The sequence below is a fragment of the Lepidothrix coronata genome, unplaced genomic scaffold, assembly GCF_001604755.1.
Source record: "Lepidothrix coronata isolate B3197 unplaced genomic scaffold, Lepidothrix_coronata-1.0 Scaffold68, whole genome shotgun sequence".
In the NCBI taxonomy this organism is placed as follows: Eukaryota; Metazoa; Chordata; class Aves; order Passeriformes; family Pipridae; genus Lepidothrix; species Lepidothrix coronata.
Window position 1 is genome coordinate 521679 of NW_016690248.1, and position 13389 is coordinate 535067.

Sequence of the window (13389 nt, forward strand, 5' to 3'; positions counted from 1 at the left end):
TGGGATCCTGACTAACTGGTCTGGCACCAACACAAATTATTCCTTGTGACAAGAAGACCAGACACATTTGGTCAGATGACATTTCATATCCAGCTTCTCTCTGCAGTAACCACTCTTAACAAAGCTAAGTCACAGTCTCAGAATGGAAAATGTCCCTTCTACCCTCCTCTTTTCCCTCTTCCTTCCTACATAAACTGATGACTGAGGTGGCAAGTCATCTTACGAAGCACATCTTAATCAAGCTCTGCAACAATACAATAGCAAGAGGCTCAAGAAGATGATTATTTTTCAAAAGAAATACCATGTGTACCAGGTGTACAATGTAAGGACTACTACAAGCTCCAAAAAGCTGCAAGAGATGTACCAGGAGGGTTTAGAAAAAGCTGAAAAGGACATCCTGATCAACTGAATGAAGCCTCTCCCAGGCAACTTGTGACAGAACAAAAGGACTCAAGATGCACCAGGGTAGGTTCGGGACGGACACCAGGAAGAAGGGTGGTTAAGCATTGGAACAGGCTGCCCAGGGTGGTGGTAGAGTTGCCATCCCTGCAAGTGTTCAAGAAACAGCTGGATGTGGCACATAGTGCTATGGTCTGGTTGATATGGTGGTGTTCGGCCAAAGGTTGGACTCGAGGATCTTGAAGGTCTTTTCCAACCTTAATGATTCTAATGATTCTGTGATTCTAAGTCTGAACTATGCAATCAGAAGCATATATACCAGTGGGAAATAATATCAAAGCAGAAGCAACATAATGTAAACAACACAATAATAATCAGCTCTTGCAACAAGAAGATGCAAATAAGCACTGAATAAACGCAGAGGAACAGCTACAGTTTCGGAGGTACATCATCGAAGACTGCAAGCTCATACTGGCGTGTCTACACTTCAGAAGTGCAGGAGGCAAGGGAAGAACACGTTTGCATTACCCCATAAGGCAGCACACAGTATCTCAGAATTGAATCTCTTCTTGTATTTGCGAATCTCTGGTGTATCACTCTGTGGCCGAGTATTCGTGGGATTCACATTGACAACTGATCCTTTCCGTGTAGGGTCTTGCCTTATTGCTTCTGATCTCATTGCTTCACTAGAAAATCCTACTGAAAAAAAGAAAAGTGCATGTAATATCCCTCAAGTGCTAAATTCTGGCCATATACTCTTGACATTATACAACCCAAATCAGTAACTGAGAATACTGAGAAAGTCTTTCTTTTTGTAAGAAATGTAAATGGAAAAAGAAAATAAACTATGCAATCCATTGCAAATTAAATAAAAAGCATGATGGTAACATTCTTAAGTACTTTAAAGAGCCACTGAACCCTTTTTCAGTTGTTGTCTTCAGCTACTTTACTTACCCACAGAAGTCACAGTTGTCCCACTAGATGGAGAAATCTGTAGTAATCTGGGGTCTATAAAAGGTGTAAAGGAGGAGGAAGATTTGTGTTTCTGGAGTGTGTTACTAGCGGACTGAGTCTGCAATGTAAATTTCAACTTTATTAATATTAATGACAATAAAAAGCATGGATAACAACAACCAACGTTTTAAAGTTACTACAGAATTATGCTACAAAACCTCCCCAAACCTTTATACTTCCTTTATAGATACACAACGCACTACAGGCACCACACCTGAACTAGATACATACGCACACCACACGTTACAGCAAAATGTCATCCCTGAAACTCAGTTGCTAGCAAAGCCTTTTACAACAGGCCACTACAATCAGGCACAAGGGGAATGTCTCTCCTTTTAAAAATCTGCTTAAATGGAGGTATACTATTTTATCTGCAAGTTGTCCACTACCTACAGTTTTTGAATTTATGAAGCATCTCCTGAATTGAGTTAGTTTAATAAATTATGAAGTTTGATCTCTTGGCTTGTGCAACAAAATCAGAACCATCTGGGATCAAGCATTCACTTCTATTATGGATTATGTTTCAATGTTTGCTACTGTTCATTCTCCCTATTTTGTTTAACCTGAGCCTCTTGCCAGAAAGCTGCAGCAGGTTCTTCCACCTTTATTTGACAAAGCAATGTATTAAACCTGTATCGAACAAAGGGGCTCATTAGTGTGGAAGGTGTAGCAAACGGTGACATGACACTATGAATATGTAGTGGATAAAATCACTGGTGCTTGCTGAGTTATGAGGTCTAAACATGAAAAAACAAAGAAAGAAAGAAGTGAAACAATGAACTGTTAAAAGTGGAAATGAAACGACTTAAAAACTCTTGCCAGTTTAGTATTATAGTGACAACATTGCATAATGAAGCAGAACGGGACAAGTGAAAAAATAGTATATATATAAAGGGTGTGCATGTGGGTAAGTTATACCAAGCAGTACTGGGTTTTTGTTCAGCTTTATGCAAATGTAGTTATGAGACACTTCTTTAGCATCAACTAATCTTCAACTTATGATCTTCCTAAGCCTCTACTCTGCAGAAAAAACCCAGAAATTTGTCTTCAGAGTGTATCGGTCCCCTGCACAGCTCAATACCAAAAGGTTCCTTCATCACCAGGTACTGCCCCAGCCTTCACTTCCTAAGCTGAGTTAAGTGAACCCTGCTTACTTATTGCTTAGATCAAAGTAATGAGCAAGCATATCTCTGGATCAATCAACTGATCTCTATAACCTACAAGTGTGCTTTTAGAAAGATCAAAGACCAGTGAAGCATATCTGAAAATTAAGTATTATGCTAAATGAATTTCCATGAGGAAACGCTCCCTCCCACCCTCTGGTTCAGAAGCATTTTTGATTATGTGGCAAACGCGTGCATTGCCATCAGCCTACCCAGCTCACTGTAACCTCTCCTCATCACAGCACTTGCACACCTACATGGCAAGACTCTAAGCAGCAGCTTCTCTTCACCAAGTTTTGCTCCCCTGTACCATTCCCCTGCTTAAGAGGCCCACCCTGTAAGCCAGACTGGCCACCCAGCCAGGAGTGGAGACACCATATCAGGCTCCTCACTTACTGCTAGGGTTGGTAAGAGCCAAACGATGCCCTTTGTTCATTCACATATGTGCCTCTTCTCTGCTGTGAGGGGTTACACACACAGGAAGGACCAGGCTTTCCCACCAGCACTTAGTAAGGGAAGATACTATCCTAGGATCAGCCCAGGAGAGCAAGAGGGAGCTTCCCCCATGGTGAAGCCTTCTCTACCTGGACATAAGCAGTGCTGGTGAACAGTCACCTTTACACAGCTGCTTTTCAGAATACACACATACTTGGAAAAAAAACAAATCTTTTTCCCCATTCATTATTCCAAAATAACAATACCTCAGGCTTTTACAACCCTCCCAGGCACCCCCTGATTTGTTCATTCAGCCCACGTGGCAAGGTTTAAAGAGCAAAATCCCTCTGCAGCTGCTTCCTCTCCCAAAAGGTGAGTTTCCACAAGCAGCTCCTCATATGTGTGGAGTTACTAGTCCAGCCTTTACTGACAAAGCCAAAATTAACTGCTAATTCTGAAGAGCCACATTGCTTGCAATTAGACTGCTCCCGGAATAAAACAGAATTAAAAAAAAAAAAGAGTATTGGCTTGAAAATGCTAGTAGTCAAGTTTAGTTTAAAATGAATGCCATGCAATTAATGACTCACTAAAGGAAGCAAAATAGTAAACTGGCAAGTTTGGCGTGGGACTGCTCTACAGTTAAGGGCTTCTTACACAGAACTGAAATGTGTTATTTGGAGGGTGGGAACAAAGGTGACAAGAAAAAAAAAAGCAGGGGAGATTGGCTGGAGTTCCTTTGCAAACTAGCTACTAGGCAATGCTGCTATAACCCTACAAAAGCAGCCAGCTGTGGTGTAAGACATACCTCATTAGTAGTTAGCTTGTCCTGGGGTGTCTGTGGGGACATGGTGGGTGTCGGCTGGCTGGAGGATGGGGAGGAGGAGGTGGAGGAAGTGGAGGAGGAATGGCTTTGCTGTAAGAGATCTGGCAAGAGGTGAATGCGACCGGCAAAGCCATTGCTCTCATGATGGCTGGCACGCTTTTTGTCAACTGTACTCTGTAGAAAAAACAGGCACACTTGTCTTGCTCAAGTGCTGCTTAAAGGTCTATATCCCTAACAACCTCTCTCCTTCTCTCCCTCACTTCCTACCTTTTCACATTTAGTTTTTAATTTATTTTTTTAAATAAGCTGATAATCCATGCTTTGATGCCTGGATGGAAAGGGAAAGTGGGCAGAGCTACTAGTATTCATCAAATTCCCACCTCTTCTGGCAGGCAAAAGCTTGGTTTGTGTGGTTGACTTGCACAGCCAGTTTCACCAATTCACAAAAGAGTGACTGTGCTGCTAAGTCCGACACCACAACAGGGACAAGCACATTTTTGAGGGTGGGGTGAGGATTTCTTTCCCTATTGTTTTGTTTAAAACTAACTTAGATCCTATAGAGATAGCAGTTTGGACTTTCTGGAGAATGCCTGCAGATAACTATTTAAAACAATAACCATGAAATCTTAATTTTCAAACCAGAGGGCTCAATTAAGAAATTGGCATTCAGTTGTGAAACTCAGAAATGCGATTACTGAGGAAACTCCTATAAGCTAGCACACTCATTAACACACAGGCTCATTTAAAAGCAGGGAATCATTATCTTTCAGAGGCACAAGAATGCAGTATTTTCAGAATCAAAGGAAACAACATAGCACTCTAGCTCTGTCCACATTCTCTGCTTCACCACCTATTCTACTTCTCCCCCACACCAACTGTTGCGTGAATTTGTATGTACATGTGTGTGTATGTTATTTGGGTGGTCTGTATGCCCTCAACTACAGCTTCAAAACAATTTTAAAAAGCCCTGAGTGCTCCCACCCCTGTCTCCCTCCTAGACCCACTCCTGAGACACATGTTTGGTCCTATGGTAAAACTAAACTAAGTTCTTCCTCCATGTACTTGCTCCACACACCTGTAGCTTTTCTACCCTTCTCTCCCACAGACTTTGAGATATTCTGCATGGTGCTGCCATGGGTGTCACCGGAAAGCATGCAAAACAGAAGCAAGGGCTACTCTCCTTCTTGCATGCATCAAACATCTTGCTCATCTGAAATCCACTACAGCTGTGTCTTGATAATACGAACAACAAATATAATGTAGAAACAGCATGGGTGAATGAGCGAGTGGGTTAATGAGCACAGAAAGGGTGCAGCACTGCACAGGGAAGGAAAAGCAATACCTGTCGAACAATTAAGGTGCCCTCCTTCGAAGGAGTCAAGGCAGGTTCACTCTCCACATCATCATGGACAATCATGGTTTTCACTGACTCTGTTTCACCATTGCTCAAGTTCAACGTTGACCTATTTGGCAGACAAGAAATAACTGGAGTGAGATAATAGCACTAGTGCCCTAGCTGTCACTGCCCTGCATCAAGGCACACTGAAAATTAATTTGTATTGTGACCAGAGTGGAATATTTAAAATATAACCTGCCTAGAAAAGCCTCTCTATAAAAACTCCACAAAAACAAACAAAAAAACAAAAAAACCCAAAAACATACACACAAAAAAAACCTCAACAAAAACACAAACAAACAAACCCCCAAACAAAAACAAAATAAAAAACCAAACTAAACAAACAAAAAAATCCCACCAAAATACTCAACAACCTTTTCCTTCAATCCCCTACTAGGGAAAACAGATGCAAAACACTGGTAGAAGAACTAACACTGCTCGGACATCATCTGGTCCAGAAGTAGATTCATCTGCTCCTTCTTGTTCCATATCATCATCTTCCTCATCTGTTGTCCCTGACTCCTCACTTGAGGAGGAGTAGTCTGTTACTTTATGTGGAGGTCGCACATCCTCCACTGCTCGCAATTCCTTTGCCAATGCAGTTAAATCCTGTTGGGAGAGGGGAGAAAAAAACCAAAACACTTGATGTTGTGACTAAGAGAGAAGAAGAGTTTGCAAGACAAATGCCCAGGATTAGTGCCCAAATTTTCTCACTTGTCCGCCACCATGTTTCCATTGTCCCAGCTGTAGTTTCCTCAGACTTACTCATTCCTAACAGTTATGAAAACTCACTTTCTGATAAATTAAAGCACCACAAGAGTCAACCTAAGAGGGTCTTGCCATATCATAGAAAAATGTGCATATTCTGAATCCCAACTACCCTGCTTATGACTTCAGTTTACTCTACTATACCATCTGAAGGACATATACAAGCACCAAGATCCACTCTCATATGGTTGACTGTCACAGTTTATTTTCCTAAACTTTTCAGGTTAATAGCACCCACCTACTATCAGAAGGGAAGGACCAACCTCTATGTTTCTTTAAGAAAGCTGACATATTTGGGTGCTAGGGCAGTATCATAAGAGATATGGCAAGAGAAGAAAGTTTTAAGGAAAGTTGGAAATACCATGAAAACTCACTGAGTTTCCCGAGATACAACTGGACACACAGTTGTAGTCAATTGTAATAGCAGCCAGATAAATGACACGTCAGAAATCTTTCACAGAAAGTAGCAACAATTTAAAGTCTTACCACTTCTCCCTGCACCATTCAGCCCAGTATTGGCACATTCAGGTCATATGCACGATCATTGATCCAGCCCCAGGAAGGAAGCACAGGATTGAAAGAGAGAAAGGCAAAAGTTAGGAAGAAAGAAGATCAGAGAGTAGAAATCAATCCCAGAAGCAGAGCAAAACCTAATGTTTAAAGTACTGTGATGTGTGCAGGCAACTGCACAGCTGAGAACGTGCTGCTACACCCACAGTTAGAAACTCAGCTCAAGCTGAAGTTCATCTCTGAGGGCACCATGAATAGAAGCTCACACCGTACTTTTTGTGAGTCCACCTAAGAGAGAAGGTGGACAAGGGAAAGTGGATGCAACTTACAGCAGGCTTGATAGGTCTGAAGACTTCCTTTTTCTCTTCAGGCTTTTTAGGTGCACTTTCATGACGCTGCGACGGCGAACCCTCTGATTTGGATGATGCTGCATGTGCCAAGACCCCAAAAGGAAGACCGAACAAAACAGATTAGGCAGAGAGCTAAAATATGTTTTTCTTACTTCACTTCGGAGAGAGGAAGAGGGGTGAGAAAACTATCAGGTGGTGTCTGACTGCATGACCTAAGTTTCACAAGTTCACTATTACAATGTCCCTGAAGGACTATACAAAAAGACATCACTAGCTGTGATTTGTATAGGTGCAACTGACCTATGACTGAAGCCAAAGTAAACAGTCACACAACTGCAAATCAAAAGACTCAAGTGTGGCCACAAGCTGCAAAACCTCCATCAGCATTCAATGTAGCCCAGCTGAGACCTATCCACAGCAGTCTGCACCCTGCCACCACCAAGATGACAGGCAACAAGCATCAAAATGTGCCCTTGCACACATAAGGAAGGGAGCTATGAGGGCATGGAGACTGGGATGTTTGCACATAGGAAAACGAAGCAGTGACTGGATGTAAATTAAAGAACAATTAATCTCTTTGACAATGACTTCTGTGCCTGTTGCCTTTCGGAAGCAAGGACATACAGCCAAGGGGGTACAGGAAGCTAACCCATCTTTGACACTGCATGCTCAAAGGTCATTCCACGTGGGGGTTAGCATCCTTAATTATTAAGCATTTCACAGCTTAATAAACTTAGACACACAGTATTACAAAGGGTGGGAGAAGGACTTACATCTCATCCTGAACCGCTCTCCAGACCCACTCTGAGAGCCGGGGTGGGAGCCAGGCTGTGAGCCAGAGTTGCTTGAACCCGAAGAACTCCCACTGCCTGGCCTTGGTACGAGCTTCTCCACCCTTTCCCACAGCAGACGAGGCTCTATATTGCTGTATCGGGGAGAAATTATTTGTCACACACTTCCGTTCCAAATTCCTGTTTCTAAACTCAAACATCACTCTTCCTCAGTGTTTCGCTAATAACTCATCTGAAAGAACACTAAGCTAAGGGTACCAGTGATGCTGCACAACCCAGGCAGTGGCTCCCTCTGCCATTGGCTCCCTCTACCTTATTTATGACGGTAAAAAAAAAACGTTTAGGTGGGTATAAGCTATTCTTTATATATGGAGATATCTACTTGCCATTCTTATGTATCTAACCTAAAGTGGACAGTTCCCTCAGCCTGCATGCAGCAGGTTTAAAATTGGCTCAGAATTCCCCTGGGCACCCAAGCTCAAGCCAAAAAGAATACCAGAATACCTTCACCCCCGTCTAGTGAGCCAGTTCCAGGGGAGCCTGTCCATTTTGCTCTGCTGAGCTCAGATGTCAGTCCCCTCCTCCCCCTTCCTAATCTCAGATGCTCTGTGTAACAGCTCATGGATGCTTTTCCCCCTCCTGAAGTCTGGTTCTGGCCAAGATGCCAGCAAGTTTCTGAGATCTCTTCACTTTAGATATTACAAACACTTCTGCTGCCAGTAATCCCCTCAGTATGCCTGAGTTGACCTGTGGCATCAAAAGGCAAGATGTTCATAAATGGCCACATTTTTTTCCAAAATCTTAAGGATATTGAAATTACTGCTAAAGTTACAGTGCAGGCAACTCAAAGGAGGAGAGGGAAGAAGAAATTTTGCCAGTCTTAGTTGACACATGGGCTACATCAAGGGAAATTAATATTAATCATTACTGAAAAAGGATCCAACATCATTGTCCTTTCATGTCCAACAGGCATTGGCCAAAAACTGTCTGGAAATGTCTGATTTCCCATGAGCCTGTTTCTTCCAAATCAAGAAAGGTGAGGACATTAGGCTTACAAACCTCGTGGAGTTTCTTTGACCTGCTTGGTTATTCTGTTGCCCACTGCCCTGCAGTGGAGAATCACGGCGGGACAGGACTGGTGATCGGGACGTTGTTCTCACAGGTACCTTGGGAGAAAAAAAGACTGTGTTAAACCCATGAAGAGGAGAGAGAGAAGAGGAAAATTAAACCTGTCCTGCCACAGAATATATTCTTAAGATTTTAACACTTTCTAAGTCCAAGCTAGCATCAATGACCAAAAGCAGTAAACAAACACCCATAAAACCAAAAGTTGGGATGCTATTCAGAATTTGAAGAGAACGCAAAGTTTAGTCTTAACATTAAATAGTGTTTAATAGTTACCACACGAACACATACACGCCCCACTACCCTCCCAACTACTGAGACATTTAAAAAGAATATGGCATTTTGACTGAAGCAGGGGAGGCACAAAGCAATTTGCTGAAACAGCATGAGAATTAGGAGAATAAGCTCAAGGAAACCAAACAAATGCCCGGGAATGGATCAGCAGAAGGCAAAGACTGGTGGGGGAGCAAGAATATACTCAGAAGAAGCAAATCCCAGTGGGGGGATGGGGGAGGAGAAGAAGAGGAAATATATTGAATGTTTCCTTTTTGTTCAGTTCCATCTCAATTTTAAATAAATGTATGATTCATAGTTTGGGTTGCTAACAGATGAAGAGGAAAATTAACTCTGAGCAATAACCTCAGGGATATTTTAAATTCTTTTCTGAATATGGCAATGACTTGTTAACTTTGCATAATAAATTGTTTCTCTGAAATAGCTGCATTCTGTAAATAATTTCCAATTTTATATGAAGCTTCAATATTGTACTTAAGGTTGATTATCATTAACCCATTGACTGAACATCTACATTAGGATCTGCCTTCCAAAATACTGTTACCAATGCTGGCACAAGGGCACAGTCTTCCCAGTGCCCAGGGTATCACATTCTTAAGAAAATTATAATTAATAATAAAAAAATAGCACACATCTGTCTTTCTACTCCTTACCCTTGGAGGCACCTCGTCACTGTCTGATCTAGCCCAAGCCTTTTGGGTGGGGTCAGGTACCTCCGACTTAGAGTCAGAACTCTGATTTAGCACTTCACTGCGTGAAGGTGGATATGGGTCCTGGGAACGAAGATGGTGATGAGCAAATTTGGGAGAAGGGTCACTGAAGGAATGGGATCGCGAGACAGGGGAAACATTGTTCTTGAGAGATGCCAGATGGGACCACTGTACCTTACAAGAAAACAAAACATAAAACATTCAATGCGCTCAGTATAACCGGCTTTCCAATTAACACAGAATAAAGGCAGGTGGGGTGGGCAGAGACAAATTGGTTATGGCATTAGGTAAGCGTGGGGTGGAATCAATGCACTTAAAAGCAAGGCAAGCGCCCAAAGAACGTAACAGACTGAAAATACAGCACATATGCATTTTTGGTGAGATATGCTCTCCACATACACATACACTGGTGCCCAGAAGAAAACAGGACCCAATATCTGCTCAATGAGACTGAGTCTAAAGGCCACTCAAGAAAGAAATTGCCTTCAATTCCCCGATCTTCAGTGGGCTTTGACCAGGTCTCATGGCAGCACTGGTGGGCTGGGAAATTTGAAGTGGACATCCAATTGAAGAAAAGTACAAAATTAAAGAATGCTCTGAATTGTGCAAACCAAAAGACATCTATGTTTCCTAATAAATTAGGAACTAGACACAGTTCCAAACTTTTGGAGAAAGACCATAACAAAAAGCCTTTATTCCTTTACAGTCATTGCAATATGTATAAAAAACATAATCTATATTGTATATATATGTACATATATATATTGTATACATATATACAATACTTACACCATATATGTACCATATACTGTACATATATACATATTTAGACACAAACTACACACACACACATTCAACTACATACATTAAGAAGGCACAAAGTGACTCCAGAGTCAAAATTCCATTGGGATTTCCACTGAAATCCCTATTGACCCTTCAGCCTGTTTCCTCCTTGTGTATAAACCTGTCTTTCAGAGTTGACTTCTGAAACTAAGGAAGAGGAAATGTCCTAACTGAGGAACATACTGTTTCCACACCTAGTAATTAACCAAAACTTTGCTTTCAATCCCAGTTTCAGTAGGTTGGATGTATTTGTTTTTGTATGATTATTATTTCCTCAATTTTAATACACACAGCTGTTGAAGAGCCTGATTATTCTTAATATGAGTGGAAGACACAGACTTTAAAAGTAGCTGGCACAGAGAACATGAAGATACAAGTCCAATATTTTGAAATAGTCATAGAGGTTTGAATATAAGCCAGGAATTAATGAGTAAGAGATGAAGTTCTGTCCTGATTTCTCCCACTCTCCCGTCTGTTCAAATTCTCCTGTTGCCCAAAAGAGTTGCAATACCTAGTCACAGTCAGGGATGTTGTTAGCTTGCAGTGTCATCAACAGACTTTATTTGAAAGAAGAAAATTCTGCATGGAAACAGGAACTGAATGCAGAACTATACCATTTAATTTAATACACCTAAATTGCTCAGAATTTATGGGCTATGTCTAAGTTTTAGACATAGGTTACTTTTTCAATTCATGCCATAATTCCTATGAGATCAGATATTAAGATCTGGAGGTTCTTCATCAGAAAAAAAACAGAACAACAGCTGCCATGCAGCTCAGTGGTTTCAACCTCTTTTTGATTTTCCAGAGGTGGTAGCAGCTGACAACAAACTTGCTTTTCTTAGTCATGTTTTGTAAATCTCTTTGAAACCATGCTCATACTATTAAAACCCACTTGTTCGGTTAGCTTCCCTCAGCAAGAATTTTAAAAACCAAGCAAGCTCACTTTTTTTCTGAGCATCCTTTTCATTGTAAATACATTGCACAGAGCAAATTCTGAATTGTAAAAGTGTTCTTCAACTGTCACCAGCGTTTAGTCCATGTCACTGTTGCACAGATAATAACAGAATGCAACAGTTCTAATCTAGCTCTAACATTAAAAAAACACACACACCCCCAAAAAAAACCACCACAAAACCCAAAAATCCATCAGTTTACCAAAAAAATAAGCAAAAACAGATAAAGAGCAAATCTAGTGAATAAGTTATGTTGTGTACCAGTGCTACCATTTACATAAGACTTTCTAAGTGCCAAAATCGCAAATTTGAAGAAAACCTGTTGGGACTTCTGCATTTCCTCCAGGCTCACCAGGATTTTCCTGGGCACTTACCTGGGGCTCCATTGGCCTCTGCAGGGCAGGCTGAGCAGGTTCTGAGTTTCCATTGGAAAAGGACTCTGATCTTGAAGGCACTGGTGGCTCCAACACTTTGCCCATCTGTTTAGACTGTGCTTCAGGGGAGCCCTGATTAGTTTTTCTAAATCTCTCTTCCACCTAAGCCAAAATAAACAGAGGTTAAGCCTTGAGTCAATAAAACCAATTACAGTAGAAATACAAAGGTGAGTACCACTTTTCTTTACCAAAAAGAAACCAAATACATCTGGGGTTTAGCAGGACTTTTTCCCTACCACTTTTGCCAGCACTGTAAGTTCACTGAGTGACCTACACCGAAGTGGTAATTGTGCCAATACGGAAAATCCATACTGGAAAGAGAGGAGATACGGGAGGTAGTTAGATGCGAGATAATATGAAGAAAGACCATTACTGGGCTTCTTTCTGCCTAGACTAATTATTATCCATCAGTATTTTCCCCACAAACAATAAAAAGGATATATGAAAACAGAAACAACTTTACAATATAAAGGTACATTTCCCACTGCTATCCCTTACTTTAGTTACCTACCTTATGAAACCAATGGTTTTGGATTATCTGCTTTCTTGTGCTTCTCTCCTTGGCAAAGGAAAAAGAGATAGGAGGATATACTTCTCTACCAGGTAATACTGGAGCCTGTTCGGCTTTAAGTACAAAACTGTAGGACTAATCATCCTCTCTCTTATCAAATACTCCCAACATAACCTCATAGGCTGCAGAGGACAACCCCAGCAGCTTGTTTCCTGTTGTCAGGAAGGTGCAGAAGTGATCATACATTAACGTCAAGAGCTTGTTGAAGGAAAGACTAAATCAGAATGTGCTTAGTCCTCAGAAGAACATCAAGCAAGATCCTCATGCAGAAACATTGACTCTTCCAAGGCCACAGCATTGAGAACAAAGTGCCAGGTATGAAGGGCAAGAGACAGAGAGAGGCTATAGGCAAAAAGTAAATATCCTCCTCAAATTTCCTAAGACCGTCTGTCACTGGAACCAGGGCAGCATGTGCGTTTCTGCCAGAGGAGCTACCTCTGAGGAATGCTAAACTCCCAGAATTTTATCAAAGCATCAAAGATCAACGTGGTAGCTTGGGCTGATTTCATGTGCTTTAAACCCTTGTGCCTGAAGCACAAAACCAGTACTGGGGTGGTTTCCTAGCAGTGGCAGTCTGGAGAGACTGGTTGTCAGAAGACAGAGGCAAATTTCCAGGACTCCTCACTTCAGCTGGGCTGCTTTACAAATCCAACCTGCCTCTGCTTTCCAAAATTTGAGGATGTAACAGTTTGCCTATGGGAACAAGCAGACAAGCTTCTGCCAGGTCTACACAAAATACATCACGTCTTGGGAAGAACAAGAAGAATGGAAGCAAGCATCTTCACCGTACAATTATTTTCACCACCA

The 13389-nt window shown here is 41.6% G+C and overlaps 1 protein-coding gene across 12 annotated transcripts in view; it reads right to left on the minus strand.

The window, feature by feature from the left end:
- Positions 1-13389, minus strand: part of MAP4K4 (mitogen-activated protein kinase kinase kinase kinase 4) — a 170543-nt gene that overhangs the window by 20207 nt on the left and 136947 nt on the right. For 3 of the 12 annotated variants that reach the window (XM_017818403.1, XM_017818399.1, XM_017818407.1), the window contains 11 exons: positions 11952-12113; positions 9722-9952; positions 8709-8815; positions 7632-7783; positions 6838-6935; positions 6485-6493; positions 5664-5839; positions 5177-5297; positions 3817-4008; positions 1354-1471; positions 928-1098 (listed from right to left, as the gene is read on the minus strand). In XM_017818403.1, the coding sequence (XP_017673892.1) occupies positions 928-1098; positions 1354-1471; positions 3817-4008; positions 5177-5297; positions 5664-5839; positions 6485-6493; positions 6838-6935; positions 7632-7783; positions 8709-8815; positions 9722-9952; positions 11952-12113 (1537 nt within the window). The remainder of the gene's footprint in view (positions 1-927; positions 1099-1353; positions 1472-3816; positions 4009-5176; positions 5298-5663; positions 5840-6484; positions 6494-6837; positions 6936-7631; positions 7784-8708; positions 8816-9721; positions 9953-11951; positions 12114-13389) is intronic. The other 9 variants (XM_017818400.1, XM_017818405.1, XM_017818401.1 and 6 more) reach the window with 9 other exon arrangements.